Source organism: Emys orbicularis, chromosome 13, assembly GCF_028017835.1.
Source record: "Emys orbicularis isolate rEmyOrb1 chromosome 13, rEmyOrb1.hap1, whole genome shotgun sequence".
Classification (NCBI taxonomy): domain Eukaryota; kingdom Metazoa; phylum Chordata; order Testudines; family Emydidae; genus Emys; species Emys orbicularis.
Window position 1 is genome coordinate 16,088,387 of NC_088695.1, and position 19,457 is coordinate 16,107,843.

At 46.3% G+C, this 19,457-nt stretch overlaps 1 protein-coding gene and 1 pseudogene across 1 annotated transcript; one reads left to right on the forward strand and one right to left on the reverse strand.

Annotated features, from left to right (window-relative positions):
• LOC135887506 (E3 ubiquitin-protein ligase TRIM39-like) overlaps nt 1–19,457 on the forward strand; it is a 302,230-nt pseudogene that overhangs the window by 236,682 nt on the left and 46,091 nt on the right.
• Nucleotides 1,946–2,914, reverse strand: LOC135888183 (olfactory receptor 5B21-like). The gene has a single exon (XM_065415999.1). It carries the CDS (start codon nt 2,912–2,914, stop codon nt 1,946–1,948), a length of 969 nt encoding a protein of 322 aa, XP_065272071.1.

A 19,457-nucleotide genomic window follows, 5' to 3' on the forward strand; every position in this document is an offset into this window, starting at 1 on the left:
AGATGACTTGGCTGCGTCTGGTTGGTCACACTCCACCTCAGCCAGTGTCCATGCATTGGGTGTGTGAGCACTGCCTAATTAGAGTCCCAGACACCTTGTCTACATGGGAGCTCTTCTGATCTTCCAGCTGTTCAACCAGCCTATTCATCCCACAAGCATTCCAGGAGGTAGGGGGAGGGGGAAAGCCACTTCACAGGTATTCAAAGAGGGAGAGGAGACAAGGGGGGGGAGGGAAAGTGTAACCAACCTTTTGAGCATACAGGTTATACATAGTCATATGCATAAGCATAGTCATACAGAGCATACAGATCACTGCTGCTCCTACAACACAATCAACTTCTATAAAATTGACCTAATTTCGTAGTGTAGACATACCCAGAGAGAGGCACCAGCCAATCATCCCAGCCTTGCACCCTAGAAATATACCGTCTTACACTGCTCAAGACTCCCTTGGACAGTGCAAGCTCATTAATTAGTTCACCACCCCAACACATGAAAGGAGACGTGCAACAGCCCTTGTTAAGTTGAGCTGAGATTTCCCCAAGCACTTCAATCAAAACCACACTGTTTTAGGTAAAATATAAAACAGATTTATTAACTACAGAAAGATAGATTTTAAGTGATTATAAGAAGCACGCATAGAGATCAGAGTTGGTTACATAAGAAATAAAAATAAATTTGCAGTCTAAATTCTACAGATGAAGCAAGATTTGATTCAAACAGTTTCTCACCCTAATAGATATTACAGGCAGCTCACAGTTCTCTGTACACAGGCTGGAATCCCTTCCCAGCCTGGGACCAATCTTCCCCACTTCAAAGTCTTTGGCTTTGTCTTCACTACCCGCCGATCCGGCGGGTAGCAATCGGTCTATCGGGGATCGACTTACCGCGTCTAGTGAAGACGCGGTAAAATCGATCCCTGATCGCTCTGCCGTCGACTCCGGAAATCCACCTCGGCAAGAGGCGGCAGCGGAGTCGGCGGCAGCGCAGCAGCGGTCGACTTTCCCGCGTCCTCACCGCCAGGTAAGCCGACCTAAAATACGCAACTTCAGCTACGGTATTCACGTAGCTGAAGTTGCGTATCTTAGGTCGGACCCCCGCTGTAGTGTAGACCTAGCCTTAGTCTTCCAGACGATCTTCCAGGTGTTGAGATGATGGAGGAGAGGGGCCAAGTGGTGATGTCATTGACCCTCCTTATACTTTCTCTCTAGGTGCTAGAAAGATCCTTGCGGTGACGTGGGTTCGGGCAGTACACATTGCGTAAGTGCCCTCTGTGGAGTCTCTGAGAGAGTGGATTCTTCTTGATGGGCCATCAATGCCTGTCTGGCCAGCGATGGTTGCCCCTTTGTTCTTACTGAAAGGCCATCTGTGGCCATCTCCCAACCTCACTATATTTCAGTAACACATTTAGCAATACTTCATAACATCACATACAATGATAGTACCCACAATTCAACAGGATATTATTGTTTAGCAGATCAAGACTTCTCAAATGATGCCTCCCAAGGCATACTTTGTAGCAAACACACCATAATCATTTCAGAGTGGTGAATACGGGGGTCCAGGCTGCTCTTTTGAGGTACAGAGGGTCACACCTTGTCTTTGTAATATTCTGGGTCCAACACAGCCACAACAACAGTGCATGACTTTTTTTTTTTTACAGTTTCCATCTGAAAGATTTCAGATGTCAGTTGCCAAAAAGCAAAAACATTTTCATTTTTCAGGTTTCAGTTATTTTGATGAAAAGTGAAAATCTTCTCTCCCCTCCCCCCCCTGCAAAATTCCAACCGTCTCTATCTCTCTTATATTTATGTGTGTGTGTGTGTGTGTGTGTATGTGTGCACGCACACACATCTCTTGTATACTGCATTTCTGTATCAGGGCCCATTTAGTCCCTCCTTCTTTCACAATAGAAACCAGATTGATTGATCCTCATTTCATTCAACTAGTCTGAATTCTTTGTGAGAGCCAGACATTTCCTGACAGCTTTTCTCAGGGCCTCCTTGACCTCTCTGTTTCTCAGGCTGTAGATGAGGGGATTGACCAGGGGAGTCAGGACTGTGTAGAAGACAGAGAATACTTTGTTCAGGGCTCTCAGGTTGCTGGATTTTGGTATCATGTAGACAATCACTATTGTTCCATAGAAAAGTGTTACCACAATGAGGTGAGAGGAGCAGGTGGAAAAGGCCTTTTGCCTCCCGGTGGTGGAAGGGATTCTCAGGATAGTGCTAACGATACAAACATAAGATGTCAAGGTTAATAGAAATGGGGAAACTGCATCTGGGAAAAAAAATATATAAAAAACCAGCATCATTTGCCTGGTGTCGCTGCAGGAGAGCTTTAAAATTGGGGTGAGATCACAAAAGAAATGATCCATTTCATTGGGGCCACAGAAAATTACTTGTGACATAAAACACATCATTATTGAACAAGGTAGAAATCCACTTATCCAACACCCAGCTGCTAGCTGGAGGCACAACTTGCCATTCATACAGGTTCCATAGTGCAGTGGTTTGCATATGGCTAAATACCGATCATAAGACATCGCTGCCAGGAGATAACACTCTGTAGTTGCTAGAAAACAAAAGAAAAAAAACTGTGTTATGCAGCCCCCCACAGAAATGGTTCTGTCCCCAGTCAAGAGACTGGCCAGCATCCTGGGCAGGAGGGCAGAAGTGTAGCAGGTCTCCAGGCAGGACAAGTTCCCCAGGAAGAAGTACATGGGGGTGTGAAGGTGCTGATCCGTCACAACTAGAGCAATAATGAGGATGTTTCCGGCCATGGTCACAATGTAGATCACTAGGAAAACCAGGAAGAGAAGGATCTGCAGTTCAGGGAGATCCCCAAACCCCAGGAGAATGAATTCTGTGACATCTGTTTGATTTTCCACATCTTCTTTCTCCATGAGCTGCATCCTGTGATAGTGAAAAGTAATGAACATCGGAAGATTTGACTGTACCGTGAAATTAGATAGATTTCCATCTTTTGATGCCATAAGAGTTCCCACTGCCAATTGAGAGCTGGGTTTATATTCTCTCACAACAGAGAAACTTCTTCACTTCAGAGAGATTCATAGAGATTCCACACACACCCCAAAGAGCTGTCACCCAGTTAATTTCCCCTCTTCTGCCCCATACCCCAACTTTTTTCATTCATTGATTCTTAGATTTAAGACCAAAAGGGACCATTTGGGGATGGAGGTTGGCAAAATTGATTAAAAGAGCTTTAAAGTAGAAACTTGGGGGAAATGCTCATGTAATCTCCACACCTGATTCTAACATCGAGAGGGAGGAAAATCAAGTAAGAAAGCATACAGCAATGGAGAAAGGAGCTGCACTGGGTAGGAGAATGGACATTAAGAGGAAGTGCTGATACCAGTCAGATAGGGGATACTGGAAGTAGAATAACTGTACCCAATCAAGCAAGCAAGGAATGTGGGCGAAGCCAAGCAGCAAGAGTTAAGATGTTTGTACACCAATGCAAGGAGCCTGGGTGACAAAATGGAGGAACTAGAACTACTGGTGCAGGAAGTGAAACCAGATATTATAGGGATAACAGAAACATGGTGGAATAATAATCATGATTGGAGACCAGGTATTGATGGGTATATGCTGTTCAGGAAAGACAGAAATAAAGGCAAAGGTTGTGGAGTAGCATTGTAGATTAATGATGAGGTAGACTGTAAAGAAATTAGAAGTGACGGAACAGATAAGACAGAGTCTGTTTTGGCCAAAATCACTTTGGGGAAGTGATAGATTGGAGGACAAGTGCTACAAAAAGTAATTTTCCCTCTGCTGATACTCACACCTTCTTGTCAACTGTTAGAAATGGGCCACCTTGATTGCATTGGCCTTGTTGGCACTACAAAAGTAATTTTCCCTCCCTTGGTATTTAACCCTTCTTGTCAACTATTGAGAATAGGTCACTTCCACCTTAATTGAGTTGGCTCGTTAGCACTGACCCCCCACTTGGTGAGGCAACTCCCATCTTTTCATGTGCTAGAATATATATTCTGCTTACTGTATTTTTCACTCCATGCATCTGATGAAGTGGGTTTTTGGTCCACGAAAGTTTATGCCCAAATAAATTTGTTAGTCTCTAAGGTGCCACAAGGACTCCTCGTTGTTTTTGCTGATACAGACTAACAGGCTACCACTCTGAAACTAATAATAGTAGGGGCCCAGATTTTCCTGGATGTGATTGCTGACAGATTTCTTCACCAAATAGTTGCTGAACCAACAAGAGGTGATGCCATTTGAGATTTGGTATTAGTGAGCAATGAGGACCTCATAGAAGAACTGGTTGTAGGGGACAACCTTGGTTCGAGTGATCATGAGCTAATTGTGTTTAAACTAAATGGAAGGATAAACAAAACTAGATCTGCAACTAGGGTACTTGATTTCAAAAGGGCTAACTTAAAAAAATTAAGGGAATTATTTTGGAAGTGGACTGGCGCGAAGAACTTCAGGATCGAAATGTCGAGGAGGCGTGGAATTACTTTGTCGACGCTGCAGATGCTATCTGAAGCTGGCATCCCAAGCAAGGGGAAAACATTCGTAGGGAAGGGTTGCAGACCAGCCCAGATGAGCAAGCTTCTCAAACAGGTGATTAAGAGAAAGCAGAAAGCCTGCAAGGAATGGAAGATGGGAAGGTTCAGCAAGGAAAGCTACCACATGGAGGTCAGAAAGTGTAGGGAAGGATTTTAAGGAATCTTTAAACTTGGGGATCATATCCTAGGACTGGAGAATTGCAAATATACTACTAAAAAGTGAGCCAGGAAACTACAGATCTGTTAATTTGATCTCAATTGTATGCAAGATCTTGGAACAAATTTTGAAAGAGAAAGTAGTTAAGGACTTAGAGGTAAACAGTAATTGGGATAAAATAAACATGGTTTTACAAAAGGTAAATTGTGCCAGACCAACCTGATCTCTTCCTTTGAGAAGATAACTGATTTTCTAGACAAAGGAATTGCAGTAGATTTAATCTACCTGGATTTCAGTAAAGCATTTGATACAGTTCCACATGGGAAATTATTAGTTAAATTGAAAAAGATGGGGATTAATATGAGAATTGAAAGGTGGATAAAGGAACTGGTTAAAGGGGAGACTACAATGGGTCATACTGAAAGGTGAACTGTCAGGCTGGAGGGAGGCTACTAGTGGAGTTCCTCAGGGATAGGTCTTCGGACCAATCTACAGGTATATATGGGTATGTGCTGTTCAGGAAAGAGAGAAATAAAGGTAAAGGTGGTAGAGCAGCATTGTATATTAATGATGAGGTAGACTGTAAAGAAATTAGAAGTGATGGAATAGATAAGACGGAGTCTATTTTGGCAAAAATCACTTTGGGGAAGAAAGCTACCAGAGGTTCTCCCAGGTAATTTTGCATTCTGCTGTAGACAACCAGGATCCAATATGGATAGAGACCTGTTTTTAATTAAACAAATACTACTGGGAATTGTGTGATTAAGGGAGACTTTGATTTCCCAGATATAGCTTGGAGGACAAGTGCTACAAAAAATAATTTCCCCTCTGCTGATACTCACACCTTCTTGTCAACTATTGGAAATGGGCAACCTTGATTGCATTGGCCTTGTTGGCACTACAGATGTAATTTTCCCTCCCTTGGTATTCACCTCTTCTTGTCAACTATTGAGAATAGGTCACTTCCACCTTAATTGAATTGGCTCGTTAGCACTGATTCCCCCCCCCCCCCCCACTTGGTAAGGCAACTCCCATCTTTGCATGTGCTAGAATATATATTCTGCTTACTGTATTTTTCACTCCATGCATCCGATGAAGTGGGTTTTAGCCCACAAAAGCTTATGCCCAAATACATTTGTTAGTCTCTAAGGTGCCACAAGGACTCCTCATTGTTTTTGCTGATACACATTAACACGGCTACCGCTCTGAAACTAATAATAGTAGGGGCCCAGATTTTCCTGGATATGATTGCTGACAGATTTTTTCACCAAATAGTTTCGGAACGAAGAAGAGGTGATGCCATTTGTGATTTGGTATTGGTGAGCAATGAGGACCTCATAGAAGAACTGGTTGTAGGGGACAACATTAGTTCGAGTGATCATGAGCTAATTGAGTTTAAACTGAATGGAAGGATAAACAAAACTAGATCTGCAACTAGGGTGCCTGATTTCAAAAGGGCTAATTTAAAAAAATTAAGGGAATTATTTTGGAAGTGGACTGGCGCGAAGAACTTCAGGATCGAAATGTCGAGGAGGCGTGGAATTACTTTGTCGACGCTGCAGATGCTATCTGAAGCTGGCATCCCAAGCAAGGGGAAAAAATTTGTAGGGAAGGGTTGCAGACCAGCCCGAATGAGCAAGCTTCTCAAACAGGTGATTAAAAGAAAGCAGAAAGCCTGCAAGGAATGGAAGATATGATGGTTCTGCAAGGAAAGCTACCTCATGGAGGCCAGAAAGTGTAGGGATAAAGTGAAAACTGCCAAAAGCCAAGCAGAATTGGACCTTGCAAAGGGAATTAAAACCAATACAGTAATTTCTCACTTAAAGTCATCCTGGTTAACATTGTTTCATTGTTACGTTGCTGATCTATTAGGGAACATGCTCATTTAAAGTTGTGCAATGCTCCCTTCTAACTTAATTTGGCAGAATCGATGTTACCAGTGCTCTTTACAGAGGTGAAATCGCCTCCCTGCTCCCCTGTTTATACAGCCACGGATCGCATCAGCCCTCACCCCGCAGCATCGTGCTGGGAGCTGAAGTTGATTGACTTGTCCACTGTAGTCTGAGCTCCTGCTTAGCAACGTGATGGGGGCGAGGGTCAGACACACGAGCTTCCGCGGAGAAGGGCAGGAATGAGATTACACCATGTCAGTGCCTGCAATGAGGGCGTGACAATGACCAACAGCACAGATGGGAAAGAGACTCTGCCCATGGCCATGCCCAAGGCACAAATGAAACGACCCCTTAGAGCAGATGCATACTCAGATTCCTCTCATTCATATCCCATTAGTGACTAGTCCAGAAACACTGAAACTGCTTATAATGAATTACAAGCTATTATTGATTAATGATAACTATCAATTATTGACTATGAGTGACTTACCCAAGGTCATACAGAGAGGCTGTGGCTGATCAGAGAAGAGACTCCAGATCTTCTAAGTCACAGGCTGGTGCCTAGTACCCATCCTCTGGAAAAAAAATTAAGGTAGAGCAGTGAATGCTTGGGCAAACTTTGTGACAGCGACACAAGTGTCGCTGTTTCCTAATCTGTAAGGAATCCAGTCTCCATTCAGTGCATTTCTAATGTACACCCTTTTTCTGTGAGGTGCTCAATACTGCCCAAGAAATGCTGAGGGCCCTCAAGTCCCACGGAAGTCCAGGGAGGAGATACTCAGCAGTAGACATGAAGCATCTGAGGATTGGGCTGGGATGGTGCATAGGTATCTGCCTCCCAGAAAAGTCTGGAGTGGCAGCTGATAAGTAGTTCAGAAACTGAAGGCCACCGTCCCTGAGAAAATAATGATCTGTCAGGGAGAGAGGGGGGGGGGGCGGGAGATCCAGCCAGCGAGCAAAAGGGTGAGGGGAGGACAGACAGAGGGATGTGTAACGGCAGAGATGATAGCTGGGTCTCCTTTCTGATTCATTGGTTTTTCTAGCTGTGAACCACAAATAAACTAACCCTGAAGTCCTTACTCCGGCAGAGCTCCCAGCGTTTCAGGACACTGTCCAAGGTTGGTGTCTCAGAGAAAGGGTTGCATATGAGCAAGGACCTGAGGATTTGCCCCGAGGCTAGTGACACTTACCTTCAAACATCCACATGAAGCAGCGAGCTCCCCATCACCAGTGACTGGGTCTGGTGTCAGTCAGCCTTCTTGTCGCAATTCGTGGGAAGACACCTGCCTGTGGCTGCTGGGATGGGCGTCTCTTGCTGCCTGGGTTGATTGTTGGCAACACACAAACCCTTAATGTCTCCTGCTCTGGATTCTTGCAGGGTTTATCATTAAAAGCAGCCAGCCCCTAGCCCTTGTCGCTGCCGTTGGGATCTCCCTTGGGACTGCTGCCAGTGATCGTCTGGATTCCCTCCATAGGGGAATTGATGCTGTGTTACTTGTTAACACAGTGTAACATCACAAGAATGACCAGTCTGGGTCAGAATAATGGTCCATCTAGCCCAGTGTCCTGTCTCTGGCAGTGGCTTCAGAGGAAATGAACAGAACAGGGAAATTATCGAGTGATCCATCCCCTGTCATCCAGTCCCAGCTTCTGACAGGCAGAGGTTTAGGGACACCCAGAGCATCTTGGCTATAGTCATCAATAGACCTATCCTCCATAAACTGATCTCATTCTTTTTTGAACCCACTTATACTTTTGGCCTTCACAACATCCCCTGGCAATGAGTTACACAGACTGACTGTGCGTTGTGTGAAGAACAACCTCCGTATGTGTGTGTTAAACCTGCTGCCTATTAATTTCATTGGGTGACCCCTGGTTCTTGTTTTATGTTAAGGGACAAGCTGCTGTGGGGTGAGCCTGGGGCAGGCTGGCTCTACAACCTCCCACCCCTCCTTGCTGGGGCCTCATTTCCGCACCAGGCTGAGATAGAGACAGCGACCCCCACACCGGAGAGTGGGACCTGACAGTTTCACTGAGCTCCCCCAAAGGGTATCTTCAGCAGCCCCCTAGGGCGATGAGCCTGAGGGGGGAATCACTGGCTGGAATGCTCCAGCCTCTGCTATGCAGGAGATGTGACTAAAATGATCAGAATGAATTTTTTTCACCTCAAAATCTATGTATGTAGGAGCTCCTCTCCCCGCAGGAAAAGTGGGTTAACGGGGAAGTGTGAGTCTTGCAGGGTGGAGAGGAGGTGTGTGCGCATGGGCGGGGGGGGGGGGAGTGATTGTGAGTTTGGATCCCTTTCTCTTTCCTCAGCTGAGTAGAAAGGAGCACAGTGCAAACCACCTCCAAAGATTTTAACGTTTTGAGAGAAAACTGAAAACAATAGAACATTTTTGAGAGAGAGAGAGAGAGAGAGAGTCAAGGTGGGTGAGGTGATATCTTTGATTGGGCCAACTTCTGTCAGTGAGAGAAATAAGCTTTTGAGCTTACACAGAACTCTTCTTCAGTCTGGGGAATGTACTCAGTGTCACAGCTAAGTACAAGGTGGAACAGATTATCATAAGTACTTAACACACATTTCAAGGGACCATTCAAGTTGAAATGGCCCATTAACACCCCTCCAGTCATGGGAGGGGGGGAAGGCAGCTGTGTCTGTGTGAGTGTGTGTGTGTGGGGGGGGGAGCGTTGGTGTTAGTTGGTTACAATTTGTTGTAATAAGCCATAAACCTAGGGTATCTATTCAGTTCATGATTTTTAGTGTCTTGCAAAGTTATGAATTTAAGTTCCCAGGCTCATCTTTTGACGGGGTTGTGCAGATTTCTTTTGAGAATGAGGACTGAGAGGTCAGATTTAGAGTGATCGCTTTGTGAAAAGTATCATTAAACAATTACAATCCACACTTGATGGGGATCATATGCTGAAAGAAATCTTTCCTGAACCCCCACTTCAGGCTTTCAAACAACCCCCCATCCTTTAGAAGCTTAACATCGGAAGCAAGTTCCCCACAGATCAGGACACACCAACTCAAAGCATCATATCCTGCCAGAACAACAGATGCAAAAGCAGCAGACATATCTCCACTGCTATGATGAGCAATACTCTCCCCAATACACGTTTCAAGATCCATGGGTCCTACATGTGCCTATCACGACATGTGGTGTACTTCATCCAGTGAATCAAATGCCCAGACAACAGCTATGTGAGTAAAACCAGACAATCACTATGCTCTCAAATGAACTGACACAGAAAAATGATAAAAGACAAACACTGTATCGCCTCTGGGTGAACACTTTTCACAAAGAGTTCACTCTATTGCAGTCCCTTGAAATATGTTAACTACTTATGCTAAACAATCTGTTCCACCTTGTATTTAGCTGACACACTGAGTACATTTCCCAGTTCTGAAGAAGAGCTCTTCTGTATAAGCTTGAGTCTCTCACCAGCAGAAGATGGTCCAATAAAAGATATTCCCTCACCCGCCTTGTGTGATGGGATCCCCAGGGTACAACCTGGAGGTGTGGGACCGCTGTGTCCCCTTAACTCTCCAGCCTGGGCTGTCTCTCACAACACTATGCCAGTGACAAGCAGCAAACCCCTCCAAGTGCTGTGATCACTCAGCCATCAGTTTGTGGAGACCCACACCCAGTTAAATTGCATGAATGTTCTCTAAGTCAGTCATGAATTATACAGAGCCCTGGTCTACACTACGGGGTTAGGTTGAATTTAGCCCCGTTAGGTTGATTTAAAAATTACTGCATTCACACACCCAAACCCGTTCCATCGACCCAAAGTGGCAGCACTTTGAACTCTGATGCACTAGCCAGGTACACAGGAAAAGCCCCGGGAACTTTTGAATTTCATTTCCTGTTTGGGCACTGTGGCTAACTCAGAAGCACACAGCAGCACAGGTGACCATGCAGTCCCCCCAGAATCGTAGAGAGTAGGATGTTTCTACGCTCCCCCTATCATCTCCGTCCCTGAGGTTATCGCAGATTAGAAGGCGAAAAAAATGCACTCTCCATGACATGTTTTCCGAGCTCATGCAGTCCTCCCGCACTGATAGGGGACAGCTTAATGCATGGAGGCATTCAGTGGCAGAGGCCAGGAAAGGATTAAGTGAGCTCGAAGAGTGGAGGCAGGACCCGATGCTGAGGGTAATGGGGGAGCAAACGGACATGATGAAGTGTCTGTTGGGGAGCAAACGGACATGATGAAGTGTCTGTTGGGGAGCAAACGGACATGATGAAGCATCTGTTGGAGCTGCAGGAAAGCCAACAAGAGCACAGACCCCCGCTTCATCCACTGTATAACAGCCTCCCCTCCTCCCCATGTTCCATAGCCTCCTCACCCAGACGCCCAAGAATGCGGGGCTGGGGGGAGCGAGGCTCCGGGCACCCAGCCACTCCACTCCAGAGGATGGCCCAAGCAACAGAAGGCTGTCATTCAAACAGTTTGATTTTTAGTGTGGCTACAATAAGCAATGTGGCCTTGTCCTTCCCTCCTCCCCCACCCCACCTACCTTGTCCGTTATCTCTTTTTTTTAAAAAATAAAGGAAGAATGCATGGTTTCAAAACAATAGTTACTTTATTTTGAAGCGGGGAGGGTGGTTGGCTTACAGGGAATTAAAATCAACAAAGGGGGTGGGTTTGCATCAAGGAGAAACACACACAACTGTCACACCGAAGCCTGGCCAGTCATGAAACTGGTTTCCAAAGCCTCTCTGATGCGCAGCGAACCTTGCCTGGCTGCTCAAAATCGGATGCCAGGTGATTTGCCTCAGCCTCCCAACCCGCCATAAACATCTCTCCCTTACTCTCACAGATATTATGGACTCCATTGCATTGCGAGGGAAGTCATTCCTGGTCAAAAGTGGGTTGCTATACCCATAGGCGTGCACACGGGGTGTGCCGGGTGTACCCGGGCACACCCTAATGGCCATGGGCCGGATCCGGATCTGGCCCCTCAGGGCTTTGGATCCGGCCCGCGGGATTTGCCCCCCGTGGTGCCGCAGGCCCCGCGCTGCTTTCAGAAGCAGCCGCCAGGGCACCATGTCTCTGGGGCCAGAGGGTTGCTCCAGGCACCGCCTCCCAAAGCTCCCATTGGCTGGGAACGGGGAACCGCGGGCAATGAGAGCTTCAGGGGAGGTACCTGGAGGCGTGGCAAGGGCAGCGTGAAGAGCCCTGTGCCGCCCCTCCCCTCCCAGGGGGCTGCGCGGGGACGTGGTGAGTGGCACGGCATGGGGCCCTGGCAGGCAGGGAGTGTGCCACTGCGGGTAAGCGGCGGCGGGCCGGGCCGAACCCCGAACCCCTCCTGCACCCCCCCTCCCTGCCCTGAGCCCCCGGCCTGCACCCTGTTGAGTTGGGCTCCCCTTCCCCAGGGCCGGGCTGGCTGCTTTAACAACCCCATGTGCTCCCTGGCAGCCTCCCACCCGGCAGCACCAACACAGCCGCTTAAGGTGGCCCACGGGGGTGCTGCCACAGTCCCCCCCCCCAAGGCAGCTGCCCCCCTCCAGTGCCTAGGGCCCCAAACCCGCCTGCGGCTCCCTGCGCTGGCCGGGGGCCCGGGCACCACCCAGGGGGGTCAGGCCGCCCCTGAGCCCAGCCCACCTTAAGTGGGGCCCGGGAGCCAGCAGGCCCGGAGCAGGGGGCGAGCCCGGCCCACAGGCCCCCCCGCAACCCGGCTGCGAGCTCAGCTCCCCGGCGCTGTTTGGGGGCTCCGGCCTGGCACCCTCGGCCTTGAGTCCAGCCCTGGGAGCAGCCCGGCCCCTCTGCGATCCACCCCAGCTGCCTCTGCCCGGCCTGGCCCCAAGCACCCAGCCCGGCCCCTGAGCCTGCCTGCCGGGATGGGGGAGCCCACATCCCCTGCCCCGGGTCTGCCTGCAAACAGCCTACCCTCCTGCACCCCAACTCCCTGCCCTGAGCCCTCTGCCTGCACCTTGCACCCCAACCCCGTGCCCCACAACTCCCTGCCCTGAGCTCCATGCCTGCACTTCGCACCCCAACCCCCTGCCCCACAACTCCCTGCCCTGAGCCCCCTGTCTGCACCTTACCCTGCAACCCCCTGCCCTGAGCCCCCTCCTGCCCCCCAACCTCCTGCCCTGAGCCCCCTGCCTGCACCCTGTACCCCTCCTGCACCCCAACTCCCTGTCCTGAGCCCCCTACCATACCCTGTACCCAAATCCCCTGCCCTGAGCCCCCTCCTGCACTCCGCACCCCTCCTGCACCCCAACCCCCTTCCCTGAGCCCCCTCATACACCCCACACCCCTCCTCTGCCCCAATCCCTTACCCTGAGCCCCTTCCTGCACACAGCACCCCCTCCCACACCCCACACTCCCTCCCACAACCCAACCTTTATGATGTTCGCCTTTAAAAAAAAAATTCCCTGGGTGCACACCCTAATGAAATGTGCTGTGCACACCTATGGCTATACCCCAGAGTTCTACAGGTCCGTTTCTAACCAGTTTGGGGTTGGAAAGTCGACTGGAAGATAAAGCGATGGCCGAGGTTTCTGAGGCAGTCAGGTGTGTGGTTTATCCAAAGGTTGGGGCATAAACAATATCCCCTAAGTAAGTGCTGGCTTGGAGAAAATGAGGTTTCCCCACTGTACTGGGGCCATGATTGTATGCACTCAAGGAGCCGGAGTACATACACTGCAAAAGGTACTACTCCATGGGTATTCAGGCGCTTGGGGAACACAGAGGCCAAGTTATGGACGCCAACGTGGGCTGCCCTGGAAAAGTTTATGATACCAGAGTTTTCTGTCAGTCAGGCGTCTACCTTCATGGACAGGCCGGAACACTATTCCAAATGACAATGTCATAAATGGAATCACTGTTCCCATGGTTATTCTAGGGGATCCCATGTACCCCCTTTTGCCTGGGCTTATGAAACAGTATCCTGATCAGAGTCCATGGCAAAAGAATGCTTAATTATATTTCCCGCAGGTGTAGAATGGTGGTTGAATGTGCGTTTGTCAGATTGAAATCCTCAAGCCTGAGTCTGAGTTTGGGCTTACATTGCAGTGTACACATTCCCTAAGACCCAGTGCGTCAGACCCAAAACAGATTAGTGGCTATCAAAATAAAATAAATGTTGCAAATTATTTCTCTTGACACAACCTCTTTGCTATAGCAACAAGAACAACAAAATCAATGTCAAATAAAAAAGCAGCAGTTAGGTGTGGAGGAAATGGTACTCATGACATATTTGAAAAGTGCCAGCATCTTTCATCCTGAAGCACATTGGGTAAAATTTCCAAAAGTGTCTAGCTCACTTAGAATCATAAATCTCATTGACTTTCAATGAGACACAGATTCCCCCGACCTTAGGTCCTTCTGAAAGAGGAACTCAGGCTTTGAAGTCACTTTGGTGATTTTGAAAATTCTACCCATTGAACAGTACTTTAATCCTTACGCCTCTGATACAAATGAATACACAGGAACTAATTGAAGGCAGGGCAGTAGTTGAGCCACTGAGGGTACGTCTACACGGCAGCTGAAGGTGAGCCTCTCAGCCTGGGTAGGCAGACTCCTGCTAGCAGGGCATGTGCTAGTGTGCTAAAAATAGCTGTGTGGACGTTGTAGGGTGGGGCCAAGCCTGGGTGACTAGTAGGGTGACCAGATGTCTCGATTTTATAGGGACAGTCCCGATTTTGGGGTCTTTTTCTTATATTGGCTCCTATAACCCCCCACCCCCATTCCGATTTTTCACATTTGCTGTCTGGTCACCCTAGTGACTAGCCTGAGCCTCCCCTGAGGTGAGGAATGTCATTATGACCTGGACAAAACCTTATAGTCACCCCCTTCTAGTCACATAACTGTCAGGATGAGTTAATCAGAAGCACCCTCCCCCTCCTAAGAAAAAGAGGTGTGTGAACCTGCCCAGGAATTTGATTGAGTGGGAAGAAGTGTTTTGCTGACCATGGGTGTGTGTGAGAGAGAAGAGAGAATGCACAGAACAGAGAGAGAGGGAGCCTGAGGGAAAAAATCAAGGAAGCCAAACAGTAGCCCAATGCGAGCTTGGAAAAAGCGAGCGTTTGGGTCGAACGAGGTGACTAACGAGACTTGGGGTGGTAAGAAAAGAAGCTGCTCCTTTTGTTCTTGGTTTCTCATGCATTCAGAGAAGTCGGACTTTGTACATTCCTTTTCAATAAACGAGATTGGATCAAAGAAAATATCAGACTCAATCAATTTCTACTTCCAACTGGGACATCCCCACGGCTCCAAACTGTGACTAACCACTCGGGTCAAAAAGGGGAAACAATACGCAGTCTCTACCCAGCATGAAGATACACATTGTGTTTGGGGAGGTTTGAACCCTAATGCCCTCAGCATCTACTTAGGGTCGTCTTGTTTTTGCAGCAGTATAGCTGAGAGTGTCTGAGTGTTTGTGTCTGTCTGGTTCCTAGAGAAAAACAACCTGCTGCTTAGAGTAATAGGGATTATCATCATTGCCTATGAAAACTCTGGTTATTCTTGTTAGCCATACAAATGTTCAGTCCCGCTTTGATGACTACAGTCTAATCACACATCGTGAAAAAAGGTATTTATTGGTTCAGAATTTGCCATCTTTTAATTATATTGTATGTCCCTGTGACGTTTCTTGCGGTGCCTGGGATTGTGCAGCACCCACTGACACTTCCCCTTAGCAGGGGAAAGGCAAGTCTGTGCCTGCCAGGGGTCACCTCCCTGAATATTATTGTGATTTTTGATATAAGGGACCATTTATCGCAAAGGCAGGCTTACTTGGGTGGCAAGACAGACTGGAGTGCCCAAGAGGACTGTCTGTGACTCCATGGTAAGGCTGTTGTAGTGCTTGAGGACTTCCCACTTGATATTTGGTTGGTGAAATCTAAGTCTAGAACTCACAGCCAATGTGGGGGTTGTGCTCTGCTTCTGACCAGTCTGCCCTGAGGTTGGTACCCATGCTCTTCAGCCACTCCAGGCAGCATGACAGCCCTTCTTTCCCCATCATCAGGGATGACATGAGTGAGCCAGGTGGTCTTGAAAAGCCTGACCTGCCACAGTGTGACAATACTCTTCCCTGTCTTCAGCAACTCAGGGGCTGGAAAAACTTTTTTACAGTGCAAATATTTGTAAACATAATAATAATATTAAGTGAGCTCTGTATGCTTTGTATTCTGTGTTGTACTTGAAATCAATATATTTGAAAATGTAGAAAAACATCCAAAAACATTTATAATAAATTGTCTCTTTCCAGAGAAGACAGAAGGAATGGTCTGTGCCCCAAGGAGATCACAGTGGTTTATACTGTGTTTTTTTTTTCTACTCAGCTGAGCAGGGGAGCTGGAGGGAGAGATGGCCATAGGTTCACAAACATCCTGCTTGCAAACTTGCCCACCGGATAATCGACCCTGCAAGTGTCCCACTTTCCCTTTAACCCATTTTTTTCTGGGGAAAGTCAGCTTGTAGATTTTTAAAGTGGAAAAAGTCCATTGTGATCATCTAGTCTGACCTCCTGCATTGCACAGGCCAAAGAAATTTTACCCAACGATTCCGTCACCAGAACCATTGCTTTTCATTGCACTAGAGTGATTCTTTTAGAAAGAGACCTCCGTTCTTGATTTAAAGACTCCAAGTGATGGAGAATCCACCACAGCCCTACGTAAATTGTTCCAGGGGATAGTTGCCTTCACTGTTAAAAATGTGTGCCTTCTTTCTAGTCTGTATTTATCTTGCTTCAGCTTCCAGCCACTGGCTTTTGTTATGCCTTTATCTATGAGATTAAAGAGCCCTCTGCTATCAGACATGTCCTCCCCAGATAGGTACAGCTAGACTGTCACCAAATCAACTCTTTGTTAAGTTTTGTAACCTCCTCTGTGTTAAGTTAAATAGTTTGTGGTTCTTAACTCTCTTACCTCAAGGTAACTTTTCCATCTCACAAATCATTCTTGTAGCTGCTCTGAACAATGTATCATGGAATGTGGTGCATTCTTCATCTCTTCGAGTCTTTATAACAATATTGGAGTGTCTGATTAGCAGATACGCTCTAGATAGGATCAAATTCGATGATTTATAGATTTAAAGGCCAGAAGGGACCATTGGGATTTAGTCTGACTTCCTGCATTGTACAGGCCACAGGACTTCCGTGAATTAATTACTATTTCAGATACAATAGCTGTGATTGAACTGGAGCAGAACTTGTAGAAATATTTGATTTAAACATTTCCAGTGATGGAGACGCCATCACAACCCTTGGCAAGTTGTTCCAATGGTTTATTACCCTCCCTGTCAAAAATGTCCACCTTATTTCTAGTCTGAATTTGTCTAGCTTCAACTTCCAGTCATTGGCTATTGTTACACCTTTGTCTGCTAGATTGAAGAGTCTTTTATTATTCAATTTCTGTTCCCCATGTATGTACTTATAGACTGTGGTCCAGTCAACGCTTAACCTTCTCTCTGTTAAGCTAAATAGACTCATACAGATCAATCTATCATTATCAGGCATGTTTTCCAACCCTTCAATCATTCTCGTGGCACTTCTCTGAACCCGCTCCAATTTTCTAGCATAATGGTTCCTTCTGGCCCTAAAATCTCTGAAGCTATTAAAAATCATTAAACAAAAGAGTTTTTTTCTTATTTTCCTTTTAGTTTTTGAGCCTTCATTTTGAAAATAAAATTAGAAATAAGTCATAAATATTTAATAGTGAGGGCAACTAACCATTGAAACACTTTAACAAAGTTTGTGGTGGATTCTCCCTCACTGACCATTTTTAAATCAAGAAGGGTGTTTTTCCTAAAAGATCTGCCCAGGGAATTATTTTGGGGAAGTTCTAGGGCCTGTATTATACATGAGGTCAGACTGGAAGACCACAATGGTCCCTTCTTGCCTTGGAATCTATTAATCATTTATCTCTCTGAAAAATCACACCTTCTGCTCACAACTTGTTCTTTTTCTTTCTGATGCACTTGCCTTGAGGGAAAGAGAGAGAGAGTCCTGGTGTGGAGAGAGAGAAAGATCCGGAGATGGATTAACACAATCAGGGATTGTTAGACAGACATTTCTTTAAGGGAAGTAATTCTGTGGCCAAGACTTTCAATTACGGGAGTCTAAATAGGTTTGTAAACTGGGACTTTAAAAGGGGGCTAAAGAAGCACTAAATAAGAAAATATAAATGAAAAGGGATGGATAAAAATGAGGAAATCAACAAAAAGCTGGTTATCCTCCTTAAAGTGCTTTGGTGATTATATTTGTCTGCCTTTGACTATCAAGGCAACTATGGAGCATTCTCAGAGTCCTTTCACCAAAAATCCTGAAAACATAAGAGCCTTGACAGTCTAGAAAATGTTTAAGTTTTGTCTTTTTCTTGAAACAGTCTGTGCTCCTATCAACACAGGCTGGGATTTTCAGAGAGACCTGTGGGCGTTAGCTGTCTGAGGGGAGGTCTACACATAAAATGCTGCACCGATTTAGCTGCGCCTCTGTACCGTTTAAGTGAAGATGCTCCTACGTCGATGGGAGAGAACTCTCCCGTCAGCGTAGTTAATCCACCTCCCCAAGAGGCAATAGCTATATCGACAGGAGAAGCTCTCCTGCCAACCTAGCACTGTCTACACGGGGGTTAGGTTGGTATAACTACATGGCTCAGGCATGTGGATTTTTCACACCCCTGAGCGACATAGTTATACTGATATAGGTCTGTAGTGTAGACCAGACCTGACTGTCACTGAAATGCAGTAGGACTTGGGTGCCTAATACTCTTAGGCTGAACTGAAAATCCCAGCCTAGATCTCAAATAGTTCAATGAGTCCAGTAAGCTAGTTCAGCCTGAAGATGTGGTCTTGATGCAATAATCACTGTGTGCAATTCTCAGTAGTGTTAGAATGTTATTTTCTTTAGTCTTGTTAAGTGCTCTGTTTGGAAATGCAAAATGTAAACAATTCCCCCATCACATTACTTTAGATATGATCATCACAAGCAGTCTCCAGGGTTATTCCTCTGTCAGCAACAGGCAGGAGAGGCTGCTTTCTTCTATAAAGCCCACAATAACCAGAGAAAGGGTAATGAAGGTTTTGCATACTGGAATAAGCAGGGTCGCAGGACCCATCAAGAAAATGGACAGGTCTTTACAGAGAGAGTGAAAGTGCATAAAGAAAATGAAGACAGGAGAGTGATTGATGGTGGAAACTGCATCACAGTTCCCCAAACCAGCCACCATTGGTACACTGGTCACTCCTCACACACCAGTACATTGATCACTCCTTCAGACTCACAACTAAAGGTAAATGTTAGAGCTGGGTGGAAATTTTCCACCGGAACCTTTTTTTTTACTTTTTTTAAATGTAGTTCTTCATTGAAAGTGTCTGTTTTCCTCCATTTTTAAAAAAAGTGTTCTTCAGAAAACCCTAACATATTTTGGTTTCTGATGGAATTCTTCTGGTTTTCAGCAACTTTCAGCACAATTTTTTCAGTTTTAAGGTTTTTGATGAAAAGTTGACAATTCGCATGAAGGGGACGGGGGACTTTCAACCAGACCTAGTAAATGTAATCATTATTGGGGAAAATCCTGGGGGGTCTTTATTCACTTTTTGCTCAGTCTGTAACCAACACACTTTCATTGTTCTGGGTATATGGGAATTTTCACTGAGTGAAGGCTGATTAAGGACTGTAGACCATGCAGAGTACTACTAGGAAAACAATTGAAATACAAAGGCTCTATCTGTTGGTCTGTCTGTCTCTCTCTCTCTCTCGCTTGGTTTCTGAGCATTTCCCATTCTATCCTGTCCCGGACAGGGTGTTTCAGTGTTCCTTTGATTGCCTGCATTTGATTCCTCTCTATGAAATTTTGCCCTTGCTTTTCAGCCCTCTGTTGTTCTTCAAGCTCCTTTTTATGCT

Coding starts and splice junctions, on each gene's coding strand:
- LOC135888183 (XM_065415999.1), bottom strand. CDS start 2,914: ATGCAGCTCATGGAGAAAGAAGATGTGGAAAATCAAACAGATGTCACA.